We start from the raw sequence: 23922 nt of genomic DNA, 5'->3' as shown, positions 1-23922 counted from the left end.
TCCCTCTCTGCATGATCCAGACACGCACACACACACACACACACACACACACAAAGACGCACACACACACACACCTCCATTAAACTTTAATGAGCTAACGTATCAACATCATGCAGCACAGAGCGAATAATGGGATTGTGGTTGTGCTGTGCTGCTTCTGTGTGTGTGTGTGTGTGTGTGTGTGTGTGTGTGTGTGTGTGTGTGTGTGTGTGTGTGTGTGTGTGTGTGTGTGTGTGTGTGTGTGTGTGTGTGTGTGTGTGTGTGTGTGTGTGTGTGTGGTGTGTGTGTGTGTGTGTGTGTGTGTCTGTGTGTGTGTGTTTTACGTTTGATCCACACTTCCTGTAGGGGAGGATATCGCCAACACACTGGAATCCAATGGACAATTAGACACATTAACACTCATACACCACTGTTTGTCTGCCGGGTATGTGGGAGAAGGTCTAACATATTCCTTTGTGAGTATTTTGTGTGCATGTGCGTGCGTGCGCTGAATTTTGTGTTGCTGTGTGTGTGTGTGTGTGTGTGTGTGTGTGTGTGTGTGTGTGTGTGTGTGTGTGTGTGTGTGTGTGTGTGTGTGTAGGAGACTGCTGTGAACGGGGAACACCTGTGGCTGGAGACCAGTTGTTCTGGAGATCTGTGCTACCTGGGAGAAGACACCTGTGTACTGAAGACTGCAGTGAGTACATGAAGAGAGAGAGAGGGGTGGGGGGGGCTAAAGGGGGAGACTGAGACAGAGACAGCGAGAGGGATACAGACAGAGAGAGAAACAGAGAGAGAGAGAGTGGAAAATAGAGACAGAGAGAGGAAAAGAGAGAGGGGGGGGCTAGAGGGGGAGACTGAGACAGAGACAGCGAGAGGGATACAGACAGAGAGCGAAACAGAGAGAGAGAGAGTGGAAAATAGAGACAGAAAGAGAAAAAGAGAGAGAGTGAGGGAGAAGGAGAAGGAGTGGAGGGGGTAGAGTGACAGAAAGGACAGAAAGTGGAGAGATGAGTGAGGTGAAGAAGGAGAAGTAGAGGGAGCGAGAGAGGTGAGGAGGAGGAGATGACGGGGGGGCGACAGAGTAGAGAAGGAGCTATCGAGGGTGATGAGGGAGAGAGAAGAGACAGGAGGGGAAAGAGATGGAGAGCGGTCAGAGCAGAGAGAGGCAGAGTGGGTGAGGAGAGCCCTGGTGATAACAGTGTTATTTACATTGTGTTAGAGGGCCACAGCGAGCATCAGAAGAGTGGAGTTACAATAGCGCATTGGCTTTGACATTACCTGGAATAGTTCCTCTAGCATTACCTTAAAAGGCCTAGTGTAGTCAACATTGTGTTTTTCAGCTGATGAAACTAATCATTTAAAAGTGTGATTTTTTTAAAAATCAGTGTTATTTCCTGATAGTTTCTTGTTGAAATTACAACCTACACAGGGCATTCTAATCAGCAGGTTTGCATGGGCGGGAGTTTCGGCTTTCCATGGTGACGTCACCAGGCAGTCAATTGGTTAGCAGACAAATAACAAAGAGAGTTCCAAACCTCTCTGCCAATAACAACTCATTTTCAGTTTTCCCCTTCCGACTCAGTCCACTCCCAGCAAAAGTCTTGCTTAAGAAATAGCTTTCAGCAAAAAAAGCTTTTTTTGCTTATTTTAATGGAAATATATTACAGTAGCTAGGTTTCCATCCAATTTGCGACTGATTTTTATGCAATTATACTAAAATCTACATAAAACAATATGTGTATTTTCCCACCAAAAATGTTTCCATCAGACTGACTTTTTGCTGATAAACGGCTGTGTGTGATGACGTAGTGCACATACAAATAACGTTAAATTCCCATGTACCGAATGAAAAATACAAGTTAAAGGGGTTTCCAGCACATTTTCAACTCTACTGATGGTATGGTCACAAAAACGATTGTGTTATATAGAAAATGAGCCCACTCTGGTCTTGACAGATGCTCTCTAGCCAACAGCTCACAGATACAGTGCGGTAGACTACCTACAGTATATTATGAGATTATGGATAAGAGCCATAGTATTTGTGTTTGTCAAATGGCAGCCAAGCATCGATCAATTCGCCAGAATAAGACCCTCAATATTTATTGGAAAGCAACATCAACCTTGCATATTCACCACCCTGTGAAGTTCATCATAATTGATTTAATCTGTAGCCTAATAAACTGCATGGTTTCCATATCTTCACGTGACTCCAAGTTTACTTCCATATGATGGAATACTATGTCAATATTTACATTTTACCGACACAAAAAGATACCCACCATGTCGAAAGAGCAAATTGTCTGTTGGCATTTATAAAATTGTACCGGTCTTTCATGTTTCAATCAGCCCAGTGGTGACTTTTTTAATGCGTCAGGTGTATAAAAACGGCTGCATTGGGCCTTTAATATCTCTTAGTGGAGATGCCACTAACACTGCCATTAGTCTGAATAGGATAAAGAGACGCTGGTAAGAGCAGGACAAAATGTAATCTCTCTAGTTTCCCATCTGTCTCTCTCTCTCTCTCTCTCTCTCTCTCTTTCGTCCCCTCTCTCAATTTAAATTTAAATCTATTAAATTCAATTTAAGGCCTTTATTGGCATGGAAACATGTGTTTACATTGCCAAAGCAAGTGAAATAGATAATAACAAAAGTGAAATAAACAGTAAAGAAATCTCTCTATGTCTAGTTCCTCTCTAACACATTATAGGTTTAATACGTGTGTGATGTTTTTTTCAAGTGTAGACAACTGTTTTATTGTGACTTGATCAGAGCTGGCAGATTGATCAGTTTGTCTCTGTGTGTCTCTCTCTGTGTGTGCGTGTGTGTGTGTGTGTGTGTGTGTGTGTGTGTGTGTGTGTGTGTGTGTGTGTGTGTGTGTGTGTGTGTGTGTGTGTGTGTGTGTGTGTGTGTGTGTCTACGCGAGTCTCATTGCTTTCTCTGGTGTGTGTGTCCTCTCTTTTAAGAAGTCTGCCCCCAGGACGAAGTGTGCAGCGTGTAAGATCGTAGTCCACACCGCCTGCATCGAGCAGCTCGATAAGGTAACACACACATACACATTGCATTTCTCCCTTTCAACAAGTCAATCTGACAAAGCACACGTGACGCTACGTCCTTAGCATCTCTCACCGCCCCACCCTCTCCTTCTCTCTCAGATTAACTTCCGCTGTAAACCAACGTTTAGAGAAGGAGGCTCTCGCTGCCTCCGAGATGTGAGTCAGCATCTGATGATGGTGTTTCTCTGATATGTGTGTGTGTGTGTGTGTGTGGTGTGTGTGTGTGTGTGTGTGTGTGTGTGTGTGTGTGTGTGTGTGTGTGTGTGTGTGTGTGTGTGTGTGTGTGTTTGTGTGTGTGTGTGTGTGTGTGTGTGTGTGTGTGTGTGAGAACTACTGTCTCTGACTGCTCTCTTTCTTTCCCTCTCCCTCCTCCCTGTCTTCGGCAGAATATGTTGCGGCATCACTGGGTGCACCGGCGCCGCCAAGAGGGGAAATGCAGACAGTGTGGGAAGGTAAGACACACACCTACTGTACACCTTGAGAATATGCATCCTGTATATTGTGTATATCAAATGAATAACATGATTCATCCTGTGTGTCCGGTAGAGCTTCCAGCAGAAGTTCTTCCACAGTAAAGAGATTGTGGCCATCAGCTGCTCCTGGTGCAAACAAGCTGTGAGTAGTGTCTTGTGTGTTTCTTTGAGTGTTTGTGAGCGTGTGTGTGTGTGTGTGTGTGTGTGTGTGTGTATTAGGGCTGTGTGTGTGTGTGTTCTTCTCTATTAGAGTGTCTGTATGAGTTAGTAGTGGTACCTATAGACCCCCTAACCCCCTCTCCTCTCCTCTCCTCCTCCTCTCCTCCCCCTCAGTTCCATAACAAAGTGACGTGTTTCCAGCTACATCAGATTGAGGAGCCCTGTTCTCTGGGGGCTCACGCCGGGGTCATTGTCCCCCCCTCCTGGATCATCAAAGTTAGGAAGCCACAGGTGAGAACACAACACACGAACACTGACACAAATTCACACACACACACACAGTACAACCACAGCCCAACAACAGCTCAACCACAGCTCAACCCTAGAGCACACACACAGTTCAACAAGCAGCCTTCACATCACATCACAGCCAGACAACCAGGATTGGAGGAGACATTGCTTGGGCACACACTCCTTTACACACCCTTTTACGCACTGCTTTACACACTCCTTTACAGACTCCTTTACACACTCCTTTACACACTCCTTTACACACTCCTTTACATACTCCTTAAACACACTTTTACGCACCCCTTTACACACTCCTTTACATACTCCTTAAACACACTTTTACGCACCCCTTTACACACTCCTTTACATACTCCTTTACATACTCCTCTACACACTCCTTTACACACTCCTTTACATACTCTGTAACACACACTTTTATGCACTCCTTTACACACTCCTTTACATACTCCTTTACATGCTCCTTTACACACTCCTTTACATACTCCTTTACATACTCCTTAATACACACTTTTACGCACCCCTTTACACACTCCTTTACATACTCCTTAAACACACTTTTACGCACCCCTTTAACACTCCTTTACATACTTCTTTACATACTCCTCTACACACTCCTTTACACACTCCTTTACATACTCTGTAACACACACTTTTATGCACTCCTTTACACACTCCTTTACATACTCCTTTACATGCTCCTTTACACACTCCTTTACATACTCCTTTACATACTCCTTAATACACACTTTTACGCACTCCTTTACACACTCCTTTACAGACTCCTTTACACACTCCTTTACATACTCCTTAACACACACTTTTACTCACTCCTTTACACACTCCTTTACAGAGTAATTTACGCACTCCTTTACACACTCCTTTACGCACTCCTTTACACACTCCTTTATACACTCCTTTACACACTCATTTACATACTCCTTTACAGACTCCTTTACACACTCCTTTACACACTCCTTTACACACTCCTTTACACACACCTTTACGCACTCCTTTACGCACACTTTTACACACTCCTTTACAGACTCCTTTACACACCCCTTTACACACTCCTTTACACACTCCTTTATATACTCCTTTACACACTCCTTTACACACTCCTTTACATACTCCTTTACACACTCCTTTACATACTCCTTTACATACTCCTGAACACATACTTTTATGCAGTCCTTTACACACTCCTTTACATACTCCTTTACAGACTCCTTTACAGAGTCCTTTACACACTCCTTTACACACTCCTTTACACACTCCTTTGGAGACTCCTTTACAGACTCCTTTACAGACTCCTTTACACACTCCTTTACACACTCCTTTACACAGTCCTTTACACACTCCTTTACATACTCCTTTACAGACTACTTTACACACTCCTTTACGCATTCCTTTACAGAGTCCTTTACACACTCCTTTACAGACTCCTTTACACCTTCCTTTACACACGTCTTTACAGACTCCTTTACACACTCCTTTACAGAGTCCTTTACACACTATTTTATGCACTCCTTTACACACTCCTTTACAGAGTCCTTTACTCACTCCTTTACACACTCCTTTATACACTCCTTTACAGACTCCTTTACACACTCCTTTACACACTCCTTTACATAGTCCTTTACACACTCCTTTACACACTCCTCTACATACTCCTTTACACGCTCCTTTACACACTTCTTTACATACTCCTTTACACGCTCCTTTACACACTCCTTCACATACTCCTTTACAGACTCCTTTACACACTCCTTTACATAGTCCTTAACACACTCCTTTACACACTCCTGTAAACACTCCTTTACAGAGTCCTTTACACACTCATGTACAGACTTCTTTACATACTGCTTTACAGACTCCTTTTAGAGTCTGCTGTCTCTTATTACTGTAAACTTCAACTGACCTGTTGTGTTGTGTGTGCTCCAGGGTTAATCTGTGGAACATGCCTTAAAGCGTTTCTCTCTCTCTCCCCTCTCACAGAGCTCATTCAAAAATTCTACAAGGAGGAAAAAACGCACATCGTTTAAAAGAAGGACCAGTAAGAAAGGAACTGACGTGAGTACTGTTCTCTGTCCCTCTGTGGGGTGAGTACTGTTTTCTGTCCCTCTATGGGGTGAGTACTGTTTTCTGTCCTCTGTGGGGTGAGTACTGTTCTCTGTCCCTCTGTGGGGTGAGTACTGTTTTCTGTCCCTCTGTGGGGTGAGTACTGTTTTCTGTCCCTCAGTGGGGTGAGTACTGTTCTCTGTCCCTCTGTGGGGTGAGTACTGTTTTCTTTCCCTCAGTGGGGTGAGTACTGTTTTCTGTCCCTCTGTGGGGTGAGTACTGTTCTCTGTCCCTCTGTGGGGTGAGTACTGTTCTCTGTCCCTCTGTGGGGTGAGTACTGTTCTCTGTCCCTCTGTGGGGTGAGTACTGTTCTCTGTCCCTCAGTGGGGTGAGTACTGTTTTCTGTCCCTCTGTGGGGTGAGTACTGTTCTCTGTCCCTCAGTGGGGTGAGTACTGTTTTCTGTCCCTCTGTGGGGTGAGTACTGTTTTCTGTCCCTCAGTGGGGTGAGTACTGTTCTCTGTCCCTCTGTGGGGTGAGTACTGTCGTGTCTTTGGCTATGCCGGATTAAGTGATATGACATGCTAACTTATAAAATGATTTCTCTGTAATTAATATTACCTGGTTAAGCTAATCATGTAAATGTAATTAACTAGAAAGTCGGGGCACCACGGAAGAACGTTTATAGAGCCGTTATCTTCCGAATAAACTCTTAAAATACTTAGTAATATTTTACATCGATAGCAGTCAATGTTAACCCTTGTCTTATTTTCAGTCTCATAATGAAAGTTGTAAGTTCTTGGCTATCTTCACGAACCCTGGCTAACAAGTTGAATCAGCAATACAAAATTGGGTTTAATTATTTATTTACTAAATACCTAACTAATCACACAGAATTACAAATACACAGAATACAATGATGTCATACAGAAAACGTCCCGGTAGACGGAACAGATATGACGGCTGGTTACACAAAGGAAAGGGGGTTGGGCTTGAATGAAAGAGCGGGAAGATTTAGGAACAGAGAAACAGCAGCTAGGCTATCGTAAATACATTATCTTATGCATTCTAAATTACCGCCCATTTGGAAAAGGAAAATGCAATAAATATTTACTCTGAGCTGCGCTTCGGTAGATTGGTCGTAGATGCTGGCCGGGTTGGCCAACAGATCTTCCTGTACTCGGAAGAATGTCTCTGGTGGTAAATTGGATACGTGGTGGTATCTTCGTCCGTCTGTTAGACTGGATCCGTCGTCCGTCCTTTCCTAGCCCACGTTACAGCGGCCGCTGCTAACTCAACGGCTAGGAAGTAGCACTTCTGTAGTGAATAAGCTCAAAGTTCATACCAGTTCATACCATAGCTCACGCCGAGGTTGGCTTAGTTCTGTCCTTGACATGTGTGTCCTTCTAACGTAGAAGCTGCAGACCTCCCGTACTGGAACCAACGTGGTTATCTTTTCGTCAAAGGATTATATAGTGGAGAGGGGGAGGGAGGTGTTTCATCGTTTATAACCCCTGTCTCTTCACAGGGTTGGGCCACTGATCGAGCAGGGCACTTTCCTTATGAAAACCCAAATCTCTCATTCGGAAGCTAAAATTACATTTCATCTCCTAACAAACATTTTCAATATCAAACATTTCAATTGCATAACAATTCCATGTGACTCTGATAACTAGAGGGCGTATTCTTTCTCAGATACAGTTTATGTCGTCCTGTCATCAGTCATAATGTCTCAGATGACAACCGAACTGACATACATACTCATTACGTTCCCAAGCATATTTCCAACTGGTTTTATTAACAAAATATGTGGTACCTTTCCCCATTTGTTTGATGTTCCCAGACTCTCTATATTTAACACAGGCTATTCAAGTCCTTCAGTAGATTCAGAGAGGGGAAGAGAGAAAGGTATTTATGGGGGGGGGTCATAAACCTTACCCACAGGCCAACGTCATGACAGTACTGTTTTCTGTCCCTCAGTGGGGTGAGTACTGTTCTCTGTCCCTCTGTGGGGTGAGTACTGTTTTCTGTCCCTCAGTGGGGTGAGTACTGTTCTCTGTCCCTCTGTGGGGTGAGTACTGTTTTCTGTCCCTCAGTGGGGTGAGTACTGTTCTCTGTCCCTCTGTGGGGTGAGTACTGTTTTCTGTCCCTCAGTGGGGTGAGTACTGTTCTCTGTCCCTCTGTGGGGTGAGTACTGTTCTCTGTCCCTCTGTGGGGTGAGTACTGTTCTCTGTCCCTCTGTGGGGTGAGTACTGTTCTCTGTCCCTCTGTGGGGTGTGTGTACAAACGTGTTCTATTTGCTGACAAGGGGTAGACTCTTGCTAATATAGTTTGCTCCCATTAGGAGTCAAAGTGGCGTCCGTTCATGCTGAAGCCCCTTCCCTCCCCTCTGATGAAACCTGTTCTAGTCTTTGTCAACCCCAAGAGTGGAGGCAACCAGGTAAGTTAACCTATGATTCCTGACCTATAACCCTAACTGCTGGCCCACAAACCCCTAGCTACCTTCATCCCTGACCCTAACCTCCTTCTCTCTCTGTGTCTCAGGGTACTAAGGTGTTACAGATGTTTATGTGGGTTCTGAACCCTCGCCAGGTGTTTGATCTCTCCCAGGGAGGGCTCAGAGAGGCGTGAGTACTACACCCTACATGCTACACCCTACATACCACACTACACCTTATACACTATTTCCTACACCCTAACCTCTGTACATCCTGTCTCCCAGGTTGGAGCTATACAGGAAAGTGCCAAACCTGCGTATCCTGGCGTGTGGAGGAGACGGGACGGTGAGAGAATGAACATTTTTTTACTGTTTTACTGCATTACCACTGCTATTACTAATGTTAGTCTGACTCTGCCTGCCTGCTTGCCTGTCTGTCTGTAGCGATGGCTCTGTATGATTGCAGTGCTACTGTCAGGGGTCTTACCCTACCTGATCATTAATTGGACACACCTGGTGTCCGAGGTCTAAATCAGTCCCTGATTAGAGGGGAACAATTTAAAGGCTTCGAGGTCCAGAGTTCAGTTTGAGGGTGCTAGATGATAGACAGTGCAATATGTGTTACTGAGTGTGAACACAGCTCCCTCTGGTGGTAACACACACAGACATAGTTAACATGTATGAACATGTCCCAGGACCCTGTACATTATTCACAGCATTAGTGAACTTCATTAACAGAGCCACTCCCCATCTCACTCTCTCTCCTCTCTCTCTCGCCTTCTCTCGCCTTCTCTCGCCTTTTCTCGCCTTTTCTCGCCTTAGGTGGGGTGGATCCTGTCTGCTCTGGATGAGTTAGGAATGACCCCCCATCCGCCTGTAGCTGTACTTCCTCTGGGGACAGGAAATGACCTCGCCAGGACCCTCAACTGGGGAGGGGTAAGCTGCCCTTTGTGTGTGGATGTGCGTGTGTGTTTGTTTGTGGCATGTGTGCGCTGGTGTGTGCCCGCACATGGGTGTCATCCACCCATTATTTTAGAGGGGGCACGAAGTACGGAGGATGGGGGGGGGGGGTTGTCTGGAGAGGGGCTGGCCCCCCTCTGGAAGTCGGAGAATTTTGTACTTTTCAAACACCTTAAACACCTTTTCCCCGAACCAAATATTTTCATTGTATTTATTCATCAAGAAGGAATCAATTGGCTACATAGCTTGAATTTACAAACGTACTGTACCTCCTGAGAGTCCTGCCCATCACCGGCAACTCAAATCTAATCAAACACTGCGTGTGTCACTCTACACTTTTCTCTCCTCTTCCAATGACGATACTGTCTGCACGCGCTGGTGTATCTAGCGTCACGCCTCGCATATCTTTGCTCCGTGGTGCACCTTGGAAGCAACCACTTACTAGGGAGAATGGTGGGGGTGGGGTACTCTTTACCTGGTCCAGTCGGTGTGCCCCCTCCGCAAAATAATGTTGACAGATCTTTTTTATAAATATTTCAGATCAAACGTGGGCTTAAAATGAAGTTAAAGAGTTAAAAATTGTAATGCAGAGGCCATTGTGTCCTCTTTGCATGTGTGTGTCTCATTATGTTTGTAATGTATACATTGCCCTCTGTCTGACTCTGACCCGACATAGTCATCTTACTAACTATAGCACAGTAGTCTGTTCCCCGGGCGCCGAAGACGTGGAATGTCGATTAAGGCAGCCCCTGGCACCTCTCTGATTCAGACACATTTCAGTTGAAGGCATTCTGTTGTACAACTGACTAGGTATTCCCCCTTTCCCTTTCAACACAGTGGACTCTGTCTTACTGAAATAACTCATGTTGTATTGCAGCAGTAATTAGTGTGGTTTATTGCAGGTATTGTCCTGGTCTCTTTGAGTGTGTGTCCTTTTAGACTGTCCTTTCATCGCTGCTGCTCTGTCTGTCTGTTCTGTTTAACCAGCATACAGCCTGTTGTCTCGGTTCTCCTGCACCTGCCACAGCGCCACTGTGTGTGTCGGTGTGCATGTGTATGTGTGTGTGTCCTGTTGGTGAGAGTGCTGCTGTCATCAGCACGTTCGCTGACACAGAAGCTACGTTTGTGTGTGTGTATGGGACGTGAAACAGCCTTTGGCACTCTGATTGCCTGAGTCAGTGCAGAGACGTCTCTCTCTCTCTCTCTCTCTCTCTCTCTCTCTCTCTCTCTCTCTCTCTCTCTTTGTGTGTGTGTTGTGTGTGTGTTTGTGTGATTGGGTGTTTGTGTATGTGTGTATCCTGTTGGTGAGAGTGCTACTTTCTCTGACACAAATTGCTTGAGTCAGTGCAGAGATGTTTGTGTGTGTGTATGTGTGTGTGTGGGTGGGTGTGTATGTGTGTGTGGGTGTGTGTGCACTAAGGCTGATTAGCAGTAGCTCTAATGAGCGTTGCCTAAATATAAACGAGTTCTCTCTGAACCCCACAGAGGGAGAAAGAGGGAGAAAGATGGAGAGAGAGAGCGAGAGAGCGCGAGAGAGAGAGAGAGAGAGAGAGAGAAAGAAAGAGAGAGGAAACACTTCCAGGCTCTTGGGGAGGAGGAGGGATGTGTATATCAAGGATTATTAGCAGTGATTATAATTCATTACAGACAACAACATCAAATCTGCATGGAAATAACATTCAGATGCTTAGAGGAGAAGAGAAGAGAAAAGAAAGAGAGAGACAGTATGAGGGAGAGATTGTTTGTCTGCCTCTGTTCAGAAGATGCATTGAGAACGTCTAAAGTCTAGAGCTGCCGCTTTCAAGGAGAGGGACTCTAATTTGGACACTTACAAGAAGTCCCGCTACGACCTCCGACGAGCCATCAAACAGGTAAACCATCAATATAGGACTAAGATCGAATCCTACTACGTCGGCTTTGACGCTCAACAGATGTGGCAGGGCTTGCCAACTATCATGGATTACAAAGGGAAATCCAGCCACGAGCTGCCTAGGGACGCGAGGCTACCAAACAAGCGAAATGCCTTCTATGCTCACTTCGAGGCAAGCAACACTAAACCATGCATGAGAGCACCAGCTGTTCTGGACGACTGTGTGATTTCGCTCTCCGTAGCCGATATGAGTAAGACCTTTAAACAGGTTAACATTCACAAGTCCACAGGGCCAGACGGAATACCAGGACGCGTACTCAGAGCATGCGCTGAACAGCTGGCAAGTGTTTTCACTGACATTACCAATCTTTTCCTGACCTGGTCTGTGATACCAACTTGTGCTCAATAACGGCAATGTAACCTGCCTTAATGACAATCGCCCGGTAGCACTCACATCTATAGCTATGAAATGCTTTGAACGGCTGGTCATGGCTCACATCAACACCATCCTCCCAGACACCCTGGACCCACTCCAATTTACATACCACCCCAAAAGATCCACAGATGACACAGTCTCTATTGCACTCCACACTGCCCTCACCCACCTGGACAAAAGGAATACCTATATAAGAATGCTGTTCATTGACTACAGCTCAACATTCAACACCATAGTCCCCTCCAAGCTCAGTACCCTGGAACTGAACACCTCCCTCTGCAACTGTATCCTAGACTTCCTGACAGGCCACCCTTAGGTGTGAGGGTAAGTAACAACACATCCGCCATGCTGACCATCAACACGGGGGCCCCTCAGGGGTGTGTGCTAAGTCCCCCCTTGTACTCCCTGTTCACCCACGACTGTGTGGCCATGCACTACTCCAACAATGTCATCAAATTTGCTGACGACGCAATGGTGCTAGGACTGAACACTGAAGACGATGAGGCAGCCTATAGGGAGGAGGTCAGAGACTTGGGAGTGTGGTGCAAGGACAACAACCTCTTCCTCAATGTCAGCATGACAAAGGAGCTGATCGTGGGCTACAGGAAATGGAGGGGCGAGCACACCACCATTCAAATCGATGGGGCTGTAGTGAAGCGGGTCGAGAGCTTCAAGTTCATCGGTGTCCACGACACTGAGGAATTAACATGGTCCACACACACCTGTAACGTTGTGAAGAGGGCACGACAATGTCTCTTCTCTCTCAGGAGGCTTAAAAGATTTGGTATGGGCCCTCAGGTCCTCTAAAAGTTATACGGCTGCACCATTGAGAGCATCTTGATTGGCTGCATCACTGCTTGGTATGGCAACTGCAAGGCACCCGACTGCTAGGCGGTACAGAGGGTGGTGAGTACGGCCCAGTACATAACTGGGGCCGAGCTCACTGGGGCCTGGACCTCTATACCAGGTGGTGTCAGAGGAAGGCCCAAACAATTGTCAAAGACTCCAGCCATCCAAGCCATAGACCATTCTCTCTGCTACTGCATGGCAAGCGGTACCAGTGCACCAAGTCTGGAACCAACAGGACCCTGAACAGTTTCTACCCTCAAGCCACAAGACTGCTAAACAAGACTGCTAAATAGCTAATCAAATGGCACCCGGACTACCTGCATTGACCTTTTTTTTTACTAATTCTCTTGCACAGACTCTATGCACACACACTGGATTCTACCCACACATTCATGCATACTTACACACACATATGCACTACATACGCCCACACACACATAACATGTCCACACACACACATAACATGCACACACATGCACACTGACGCCACACACACGCACTCACACTCACACACGCACGTGCACACACACACTTTCACACTCACCACATACAGTCTTAGCCAAAAGTTTTGAGAATGACACAAATATTAATTTTCACAAAGTCTGCTGCCTCAGTTTGTGTGATGGCAATTTGCATATACTCCAGAATGTTATGAAGAGTGATCACATGAATTGCAATTAATTGCAAAGTCCCTCTTTGCCATGCAAATTAATTTTGCCTAAGAACACAGCCATGAATAAAGAATGGTACCAACACATCCTCTGAGAGCAACTTCTCCCAACCATCCAGGAACAGTTTGGTGACGAACAATGCCTTTTCCAGCATGATGGAGCACCTTGCCATAAGGCAAAAGTGATAACTAAGTGGCTCGGGAAACAAAACATCGATATTTTGGGTCCATGGCCAGGAAACTCCCCAGACCTTAATCCCATTGAGAACTTGTGGTCAATCTTCAAGAGGCGGGTGGACAAACAAAAACGCACAAATTCTGACAAACTCCAAGCATTGATTATGCAAGAATGGGCTGCCATCAGTCAGGATGTGGCCTAGAAGTTAATTGACAGCATGCCAGGGCGGATTGCAGAGGTCTTGAAAAAGAAGGGTCAACACTGCAAATATTGACTCTTTGCATCAACTTCATGTAATTGTCAATAAAAGCATTTGACACTTATGAAATGCTTGTAATTATACTTCAGTATTCCATAGTAACATCTGGCAAAAATATCTAAAGATACTGAAGCAGCAAAGTTTGTAGAAATTAATATTTGTGTCATTCTCAAAACTTTTGGTCACGACTGTACACTGCTGCTACTGCTCCACATACGCTGCTGCCCCAGCTAAGTCTATTATCTATCCTGTTGCCTAGTCACTTCACCCCTACCTATATGTACATACATACTGTAGCTACCTCAGTTACCTCGTAGCCCTGCACATTGACTCAGTACTGGTACTCCCTGTATAAAGCCATGTTATTGTTACACTTTGTATTTATTCCTTATATCGCTATTTCTATTATTTATTGCGTTGTTGGAAAAGGACCTATAAGTCTACACCTGATGTTTACCAAGCATGTGACAAATAACATTTGATTTAATTTGAACATTTGCTCAGAGAAGAATCCACTACAGCACATTTGTTAGGATTTTATTGTGTGTTACAGATTTTTACAATTACTTTGGCACTACTTTCAGAACCTTGATGTCATTTTTCAAAACTCTAGACACAAAACTCACAACCAATGATCAAAATGCACGTTTTTCAAAACTCTAAACTCTTTTTCCAATTGCTTGGATACAATACACATAAAGCTAAGATCATCTGTTCATTGAACTAAAATCACCTGTTCAAAATAACACAACTTAACATCGAAGTATTACCATTTCAAAATGCAATTCACACATTACATCTGAGATGACTGTCTATTCATTTCATTACAATGATCTAACTATCAATTGATACAACTGATCAAAATGATGAGTAACTGTTGCATTACTCTTAATGCATAGTTTTATGGAAACTGACAAACAATAGTCCATGTTTAAATCATGAAAGTTTCAGGATAACGAGATCCATTGACACCAACACCCGTGGAACATGAACCAATTGGACTACATTATCTATGGATGTAATATTTCATCATCATCATTCTTTATTACTTTTCCAGACCATGTTTTCAGATTTGACATTACTGTATACTCACTTTATTAGGTACACCTATCTAGTGCTGGGTAGGACCCCCTTTTGCCTCCACAACAGACTGAATTATTCACGGTGTTGTACGTTAAGAGATGCCCTTCTGCACACCACTGTTTTAAACGGCTGTCATTTGAGCATTTATGGCCTTTCTGTCAGCTTGAATGAGTCTGGACATTCTCCTCTGACCTCTCTCATTAACGGTGTTTTTGCCCACAGAACTGCCGCTCACTGAATGTGTTTTGTTTATCGCACCATTCTCTGTAAACTCTAGGGACTGTAGTGCATACAAATCCCAGGAGGGCAGCTCTTTCTGAGATACTGGAACCACCATGTGTGGCACCAACAATCATACCACGGTCAAAGTTACACATCTTGCCTGTTCTAATGTTGGGTCGAACAACAACTTAAGCTCTCTACTCTATATACGCTGTTCAAAGGAGCAGGCTATTTGCATTAACACGCAGGTGTACCTAATAAAGTTGTAATTGCTTTTCCAATACTGCCAACTTGTTACTAATGATTGATTTCACATTGTGGTACTAGTATATAGTGAAATGATTGGTACCCACCTACAACAACATAGCGATAACATGGAGCTGGCAGGTGATCCAGGTCACAATAGAGGTCAAGCAGTGGGAGGAGGAAGACGAGGAAGACGTGGTGGTCAAAGGAATGGCAGGGGACAAGCACCCCTTCTGAGAGGTGGTCGTGGGCCTCGTTTGAGACGTGTGGGGGAACGCGGTAGAGGACAAGGCCACGGACCAAGACAGCGGCAGCAACAGCAAAGAGTGTCCAATGAAATCCGAGCAATGGTTGTAGACCATGTCGTAAATCATGGCATGACAATGACTGAGGCAGCTACAATGATTCAACCAAACCTCAGAAGATCAACCGTGGCCTCAATCAGAACTTTCCACAGTGAGAACTGGTAAGTCTTCAGCATGCACTAAACATTAGGCTACTCTCAATAGTCAAATGACTGTATACTGCATGCCAATGTGTACCACAGAGTAGGTGATGTGGCTAAATGTGTTCTTACTGTCATTTTCCCTGCAGAATTGAGCCTAGGCCAAATAGAGGAGGCAGAGGCAAAATTCTGACTGACCAACAAAAGCGGGCCGTGGTCAATTTGGTTCGGGCCAGAAATGATATTCGCCTTACAGAAATTCGGCAGCACATCTTGGACAATGACGACATGTTCAACAATGTGGAAGCCATAAGTTTGCCGACTATTGCACGCATGCTGAAAAGGCACTAGGTGTCTCTAAAACAGCTATACCGTGTGCCTTTTGAAAGAAATGCAGACAGAGTGAAGCAACAGAGGACTGAGAATGTTCAAGTATGTTCAGTTTCAAGATGCCTGTTGTGAAATTCCCCTGAAATTCTACATCATTGTAATGAGTAATTCTCTTTACAAAATTTATTTTTAGAGGGTGATGGAGCTGGATGCTGACGAAAACCATGACAAATTCCTCGTTTTGGATGAGGCAGGCTTCAACCTGGCCAAGACAATGAGGAGAGGTTGGAATTTCATTCGCCAGCGGGCAACCATCCAAGTACCTGGACAACATGAGGCCAACATCACCATGTGTGCAGCTATATCGGAAGATGGTGTGGTGGGACACAGACCTCGTATTGGATCATATAATGCAGCTCTCCTTGTAACCTTCCTTGATGAGCTAAATCAGGTCTGTAGAGCTGATGGCGTGACCTATGTCATTGTGTGGGATAATGTCAGGTTCCACCATGCTCAAATGGTGCAAGCATGGTTTCAGGCCCATCCACAATTTACCACCCTATACTTACCCCCATACTCTCCTTTCCTTAACCCATACTGAGGAATCTTTCTCCACATGGAGATGGAAGGTATATGACAGGCGCCCTAACGAACAAGCCACCCTTCTCCAGGCCATGGATGACCCATGCAATGACATCACAGCAGACCAGTGTCAGGCCTGGCCCGAAGATTCTTCCCAAGATGTTTGGCTAATGAAAACAGTGTGATGTGGATGAGAACCTGTGGCCAAATCCACAAGACAGAGTTGATGGGACTATAGAAGTACAGTAATCAACCCTTTGTTCTGGTTTTTACAGTAAGCCAGGTGAGGAACACTGCAGTTGACCTTTAACTGTTTTCTTTTTGTAGCTAATTATTTTTGCTTTGATTCAAAGAAACCTATGTTGTGATTTTATTGTAGTTCAATAAATTTCATATTTTGTTCAATGATTCCACTGTGTCTGTAGTATTCTCTCTTCTAGTCCTTTTACAGTGATGTATTTATGTGTAGTAGCATAATGAAACATGTGTCACATATTTTCTACTACAATATTTAATGATTGAACAAACAACTACACAGTGAAACTATCGGTATCTTGTGTGTGGGTGATCCAAATGAATGTTCCTTTGGTATTTCATGGTAAATGAGTTATTTGAACCAATGATTCTGCAAGTGCAAGATTTCTTTAAAGATATGAATGCACAATGCAATGTTTTGAACACTGGACTGCCAGGTGATGACTGTTTTGTGTCTAGAGTTTTGAAAAATGACCACAAGGTTCTGAAATTAGTGACTGTAAAAACTAATGTCCATGGCTATTGAATACTGAATGTGATCCCTCAGCTGTGTTGGGACTATAATGGTTGTTGCTGTGTCAGACAGACATAGGGACTTATTTCCTTAAAAGCCCTTCATTACTCTGCCACTGTGTCCACCCGTCTGACTGTGTAGGCAGTAAACAGTCTGACCTCGGTGTCCTGGATAAGTCACTCATTCTCTTTCTATCACTTGAAATGCTGCTATTGTCATATTCCCTTTGTCTCAGGCTTCAGTTTGAAGGAAGTGAAATTAGCTCAGTTTACCTGAAGTAACATGTCTCTATGTAGGGCTATAACATGTCTCTTTATGTAGAATTATTACCTGTCTCTCTCTGTGTAGGGTTATAACCCATCTCTCTCACTCACTCTATATAGGGCTATAACCTGTCTCTTTGTGTAGAATTATTACCTGTGTCTGTGTAGGGTTATAACCTGTCTATCTCTGTGTACGGTTATAACTTGTCTCTCTTTCTGTGGGATTATAACCTTTCTCTGTTAGGTTATAACCTGTCTCTCTTTGTATGGTTATAAACTGTCTCTGTGTAGGGTTATAACCTGTCTCTGTAGGGTTATAACCTTTTGCTCTCTGTGTAGGTTTATAACCTGTCGCTCTCTGTGTAGGGTTATAGCCTGTCTCTGTGTAGGGTTATAATCTGTCTCTCTCTGTGTAGGGTTATACAGACGAGCCGGTTTCCAAGGTACTGTGTCAGGTGGAGGACGGCTCTGTGGTGCAGCTAGACAGATGGAACCTTCAGGTGGAGAGAAGCCCCGCTCAGCCGGAGGAGGGCACACAGAAGGTCTGTCTGGGGTCAGAGGTTAGGGGTCAGGGGGGAGGGTGAATGGTGAATGGTCAAGAGAGGGGTCAGTGGTATGGCTGTCTCGTGGTCTGAGTGATATGGACAGTGAGTGTTCAACCTTATTTAAACTGATTTTGTACCTCTTTTGTGTGCTCCCCTCTTTTTCACTCTACATCTCTCTGTATGTCTCCAGCTCCCACTGAATGTGTTCAACAACTACTTCAGCCTGGGCTTCGATGCCCACGTCACACTGGAGTTCCACGAATCCAGAGGTGAGCAGTACTGTCTCTCAGGACTAGAAGCATTGTTCCTTTAGCTGTCTGACTACAGTAGGACACAGACTGTTGTATCTCCTCTTCTCTGCAGAAGCCAACCCTGAGAAATTCAACAGCCGCTTCCGCAACAAGATGTTCTATGCAGGGGTGAGTACCAGAGCGACTTAACACCACATTACTAAATGGGGCGAAGAGGGAAAGGGATGAGGAGAGGGATGTGGAGGGAGGGTAGAGAGGAGGGAGGGAATAGAGAGAGAGAGAGGGAGAAAGGCGTGTATAGAATGTAATGAGTTGTCTCTGATTCCTGTCAGGCTGCATTCTCTGACTTCCTCCAGAGGAGCTCCAGGGATTTGTCTAAACACGTCAGGGTGGTGGTGAGTTTTCTCACATGCACACACATGCACACACACAAACATACACACACACACACGCACACGCACACGCACACACACACGCACACGCACAGTGTCACAGGCTGACAGTTAGGGATAGAGGGCCCTGGCAGCCTGATAATAAACCTGCCGCTGGTCAGGTCCCTCTTTCAGGAACTGCAATCTACATTCATTTACTGGGTTCCATGAACCTCTTTTTCTCTGTACCAGTGTGATGGGACGGATCTCACTCCTAAGATCCAGGAGCAGAAGTTTCAGTGCATCGTCTTCTTAAACATTCCCAGGTAGCTATTCAACCCACCCAATCCCCCACCCCATAACCTACCCATAGTTTTATACGCTCACCATACTGTGGATTTTTTGTGATGGAATGTTTGAGGATTATGTGTGTTTTAAAAAAGTGTGTGTGTGTGTGTGCGCGTGCGCGCGTGTGTGTGTAGGTACTGTGCAGGCACCATGCCGTGGGGGAACACAGGAGACCACCGGGACTTTGAACCTCAGCGCCATGATGACGGCTGTATCGAAGTCATCGGCTTCACCCTGTCCTCCCTTGTGAGTGTGTGTGTGTGTGCGTGTGAGAGAGAGCGAGCGAGCGAGAGAGACTCTAAACAAAAGGGTGTAATTCCTCTTCCTGTCCCCTAGGCGGCACTGCAGGTAGGAGGTCATGGTGAGAGGCTGCACCAATGTAGAGAGGTGACTCTGACCACCTTTAAGACCATCGCTGTACAGGTGAGTTTTCACACAGGCCAACACTAACTGGATACAACACAGACTCATACTACAGATATATAACACAGGTCCACACTAGCGATACAACCAATGATGTATATAAACCCTGGATTGCTGATACTATTTGGTAAGTATTTTCTTAACTCTTCTTGAACTGCACTGTTGGTTAAGAGCTTGTAAGTAAGCATTTCATGGTAAGGTCTACACTTACAGTTTTATTTGATTTATTTGCCAGTGAGAGGCTTTGAAGCCACCAGTCGGCCATATTGTCACTCCCCAGAAGGATAGAAATGAATGTAATTCATGTAATTAGACAATTAACCTCTATGGGCTAGGTGGGACGCAAGCGTCCCACCCGTGGTGCACTCCATCAACAGCAGGTGCATTTCAAGAGCGGCAAATTTGAATCCAAATAAATGTCAAAATTCAAATTTTTCAAACATACAACTATTTTACACCCTTTGAAAGATAAACATCTCCTTAATCTAACCACGTTTTACGATTTCAAAAAGGTTTTACGGCGAAAGCATAAATTTAGAGTATGTAAGGACAGTACATTTACAAGAGTTGTGTGTAATGTTTTGTCAATCCAAAGACAGGGTCACCAAAACCATAAAACCAGCTAAAATGATGCACTAACCTTTTACAATCTCCATCAGATGACACTCCTAGGACATTATGTTAGACAATGCATGCATTTTTAGTTCTATCAAGTTCATATTTATATCCAAAAACAGCGTTTTACTATGGCATTGATGTTGAGGAAATCGTTTCCCTCCAATAACCGGCAGTCAAGTCAGCACCACTAATTAAATAATTAAAATTAGAAAACATTGGTAAAATATTATATTGTCATTTAAAGAATTATAGATTTACATCTCTTGAACGCAATCAATTTGCCAGATTTAAAAATAACCTTACTGGGAAATCACACTTTGCAATAATCTGAGCACTGCGCCCAGAAAAATACGCGTTGCGATACAGACTAGCCATCATGTTGGGGAGATCTAAAATCGAAAATACTATGTAAATAATCCATTACCTTTGATTCTCTTCATCAGATGTCACTTCCAGGTATCACAGGTCCATAACGAATGTAGTTTTGTTCAAAAAAGCTCATCATTTATGTCCAAAAATCTCCGTCTTGTTAGCACATGATCTAAGCCCGCCGGACTTCACTTCATGAACGAGGGGAAAAAATATATTTACGTTCGTTCAAACATGTCAAACGTTGTATAGCATAAATCATTAGGGCCTTTTTTAACCAGAACATGAATAATATTCAAGGTGGACGAATGCATCCTCTTTTATAACGTATTGGAACGAGGGTACCCAACATGAACTCGCGCGCCAGGTGTCTAATGGGCCATCATCGTTCCATGGCTCTTGTTCGGTCAGATCTCCCTCCAGAAGACTCAAAACACTTTGTAAAGGCTGGTGACATCTAGTGGAAGCAATAGGAAGTGCCAAAATATTCCTCAGACCCTGTGTTTTTCAATGGCATAGGTTTAAAGGTAATACAACACATCAGGTATCCACTTCCTGTCAGAAAATGTCTCAGGGTTTTGCCTGCCAAATGAGTTCTGTTATACTCACAGACACCATTCAAACAGTTTTAGAAAATGTAGGGTGTTTTCTATCCATATATAATAAGTATATGCATATTCTAGTTACTGGGTAGGATTAGTAACCAGATTAAATCGGGTACATTTTTTTATCCAGCCGTGCAAATACTGCCCCCTAGCCCCAACAGGTTAAGTACATGTAATTACAAAACTGTTGAATATCCTAACTCTGGCTGGATTCCAATAGGAATTACACATCACTTTGCAAGCCAGCATAATGTGACTTGCAGGTAGGGTTGCAAAATTCTGGAAAAATGTCCAGGTTTTCCAGAAATCCCAGTTGGAAGATTCCTGGAAATCCTTCAACCAGGGTTTACATTTTTTGGGGGAATTTGGTGAAAGTTATTGGAACTTTGCAACCCTACTTGCAGACCTGATGTGGTCTGTAAACCATGAGGCCACTGTATTAGGATAAAGCTTGGCCTCAAAATAAGGCCTTATGTGATGTATAAAGGGTTTAATTATAATGGTAACATTCAAGTATGAACTCACTTGGTGAAGGCCACAGGACTGAAAATGAACCAATTCAACAACCATGTCTCTGTCACTAACAAATACAGTCATGGGTGGTAACTCTACAACTCACTCAAAGGCGAGGCACACTGCAAAATTATACTGGAGGTGTGGCTTGGTAAGAGTGTTACATATTTTTGTCAAGTTCATACAACTCAAATCTGGACCCTCTAGGGTCGTAGTGACTCTATCGGTTTGAGGAATGACTACAAAATCACTTTAAGTAACTTTACTCAGATATATTAACTGCAACGGGTTTCCTCAAAGGTTTTGAGTAATGACAACACATTGAGGTTTACAGTGCATGCTACACATGCCAGTTCATTATGTACACCCCCCATTCTCCAAATGGATCGCTCCTACAGACAGTACTGTAAGTCAAGTGTCTGTGGCTTGCTTTATAAAGCAGGCAGACAGGCATCGAGGCATTCAGTTACTGTTCAGTTATTGAACGTTAGAATGGGCAAAACCAGTGAGCATAGCGACTTTGAGCATGACATGATCGTCGGTGTCAGGCTCGCCGGATCCAGTATCACAGAATCAGCCGCCCTCCTGGGCTTTTCAAGCACGACAGTGTCTAGGTTTTACCAAGAATGGTGTGACAAACACAACTATCCCGTCAGCAGCAGTCCTGATGGCGAAAACAGCTTGTTGATGAGAGAGATCGAATGGGGATGGTAGGAATCGTGCAAGCTAACAGGTAGCCTGCAAACAGACAAATAACAGCGCAGAACTTGTGTGCAGAACGGCATCTCGGAACGCACAACTTGTCAGTCCTTGTCCTGGATGGGCTGTTGCAGCAGACGAACACACCGGGTTCCATTCCTATCAGCTAAAAACAAGAAGAAGTGGCTCCAGTGGGTATGCGATCACAAACAATGGACAATTGAGGAGTGGAAAAACATCTCCTGGAACATGACAGCGAGTTCAGTTTTCTTGCGCAGCCTGGTCAGTCTCCAGACCTCAACCCTATAGAGCATAATGGGATGAGATGGAATGAGCTGTTCACAGCATGAATGTACCGCTGTCCAATCTGCAGCAACTGCGTGATGCCATCGCATCAGCATGGACCAAGATCCCTGTGGAACATTTCCGACACGTTGTAGAATGCCCCAAATAATTCAGGCTGTTCTGGAGGCAAAGGGGGGTCCAACCCGGTACTAGATGGGTGTACCTAATAAACTGTCATGTGAGTGTATAACACATCCCCATGCTACAGAGATACAACCGTCAGTCAGACTGTATTTGATATGCAGTGTGTGTGTGTGTGTGGGTGGGTGGGTGGGTGGGTGTGTGTGTGTGGGTGGGTGGGTGTGTGTGTGTCTGGGTACGCTTGCGCGTGCATGTGTGTAGGTGGATGGAGAGCCTTGTCGCTTGGCCCCCTCAACCCTCCGCATCTCCCTACGCAACCAGGCCAACATGGTACAGAAGAGCAAGAGACGCACCTCAGTACCCCTGCTCAATGAGTGAGACACACACACACACACACACACACACACACACACACACACACACACACACACACACACACACACACACACACACACACACACACACACACACACACACACACACTCCAAGGATATAGGCCAATATAGCACTAGGGATCAAGACCCCACTGCCCTCAATCAACGAGGGAATCACACACACACTCTCTAAAGAGAATGGCTGGAGCGTGGCAGGTAGCCTAGTGGTTAAGACCAGTAACCCAGCGGTTGCTGGTTTCGAATCCCCGAGCTGACTCAGTGAATCACACACACATCCTCTATCCTTCTTCCTGTAGAACTAGGCCAGCGGTGTACAGAAGGGTAAAGACCTCAGAGTCCTGCCCTAGTGAGTGAGTCACCTAGCTCCCCCGGCTACAGAATGGACACTACTTCCAATGGGTCTAAGTGTACGTTTACACCGATTACGAGGAAGAAAGCCAGTGGTAGTTTTGATGCCGTGGCTGCATTCTGTTGGAAAGAAGCGTACACCAAGGAAAACAGGGTCAAACTAGGCGCTGCCTTAGTGTAAAATCTCTCAAGGTGTAAACCCACTGCTGCTTTACACACACACACACACACACACACACACACACACACACACACACACACACACACACACACACACACACACACACACACACACACACACACACAGTTCAGTTTGTTGGTCTTATTCAGGGCTTTGTCTCATTATATTCCCTTCACACTGTTAGTTTCTCCTCTAA

At 44.7% G+C, this 23922-nt stretch overlaps 1 protein-coding gene across 3 annotated transcripts in view; it reads left to right on the top strand.

Moving 5' to 3' along the window:
• The window catches only part of LOC106576074 (diacylglycerol kinase iota), a 62068-nt gene that overhangs the window by 29813 nt on the left and 8333 nt on the right, over positions 1-23922 (top strand). For 2 of the 3 annotated variants that reach the window (XM_014152951.3, XM_045699717.2), the window contains exons 3-21: positions 581-676; positions 2946-3020; positions 3135-3191; positions 3422-3487; positions 3582-3650; positions 3842-3958; positions 5975-6049; positions 8380-8475; positions 8580-8662; positions 8758-8818; positions 9295-9408; positions 18051-18176; positions 18370-18448; positions 18543-18598; positions 18763-18825; positions 19054-19127; positions 19284-19395; positions 19486-19572; positions 23064-23176. In XM_014152951.3, coding sequence (XP_014008426.2) covers positions 581-676; positions 2946-3020; positions 3135-3191; positions 3422-3487; positions 3582-3650; positions 3842-3958; positions 5975-6049; positions 8380-8475; positions 8580-8662; positions 8758-8818; positions 9295-9408; positions 18051-18176; positions 18370-18448; positions 18543-18598; positions 18763-18825; positions 19054-19127; positions 19284-19395; positions 19486-19572; positions 23064-23176 — 1619 coding nt within the window. The remainder of the gene's footprint in view (positions 1-580; positions 677-2945; positions 3021-3134; positions 3192-3421; positions 3488-3581; positions 3651-3841; positions 3959-5974; positions 6050-8379; positions 8476-8579; positions 8663-8757; positions 8819-9294; positions 9409-18050; positions 18177-18369; positions 18449-18542; positions 18599-18762; positions 18826-19053; positions 19128-19283; positions 19396-19485; positions 19573-23063; positions 23177-23922) is intronic. The other variant, XM_045699718.2, reaches the window with a different exon arrangement.

The sequence above is a fragment of the Salmo salar genome, chromosome 17 (assembly GCF_965601325.2).
Source record: "Salmo salar chromosome 17, fSalSal1, whole genome shotgun sequence".
Classification (NCBI taxonomy): Eukaryota; Metazoa; Chordata; class Actinopteri; order Salmoniformes; family Salmonidae; genus Salmo; species Salmo salar.
Note: the sequence above shows the minus strand (reverse complement) of the source record. Positions and strands in the feature narration are given on the sequence as shown.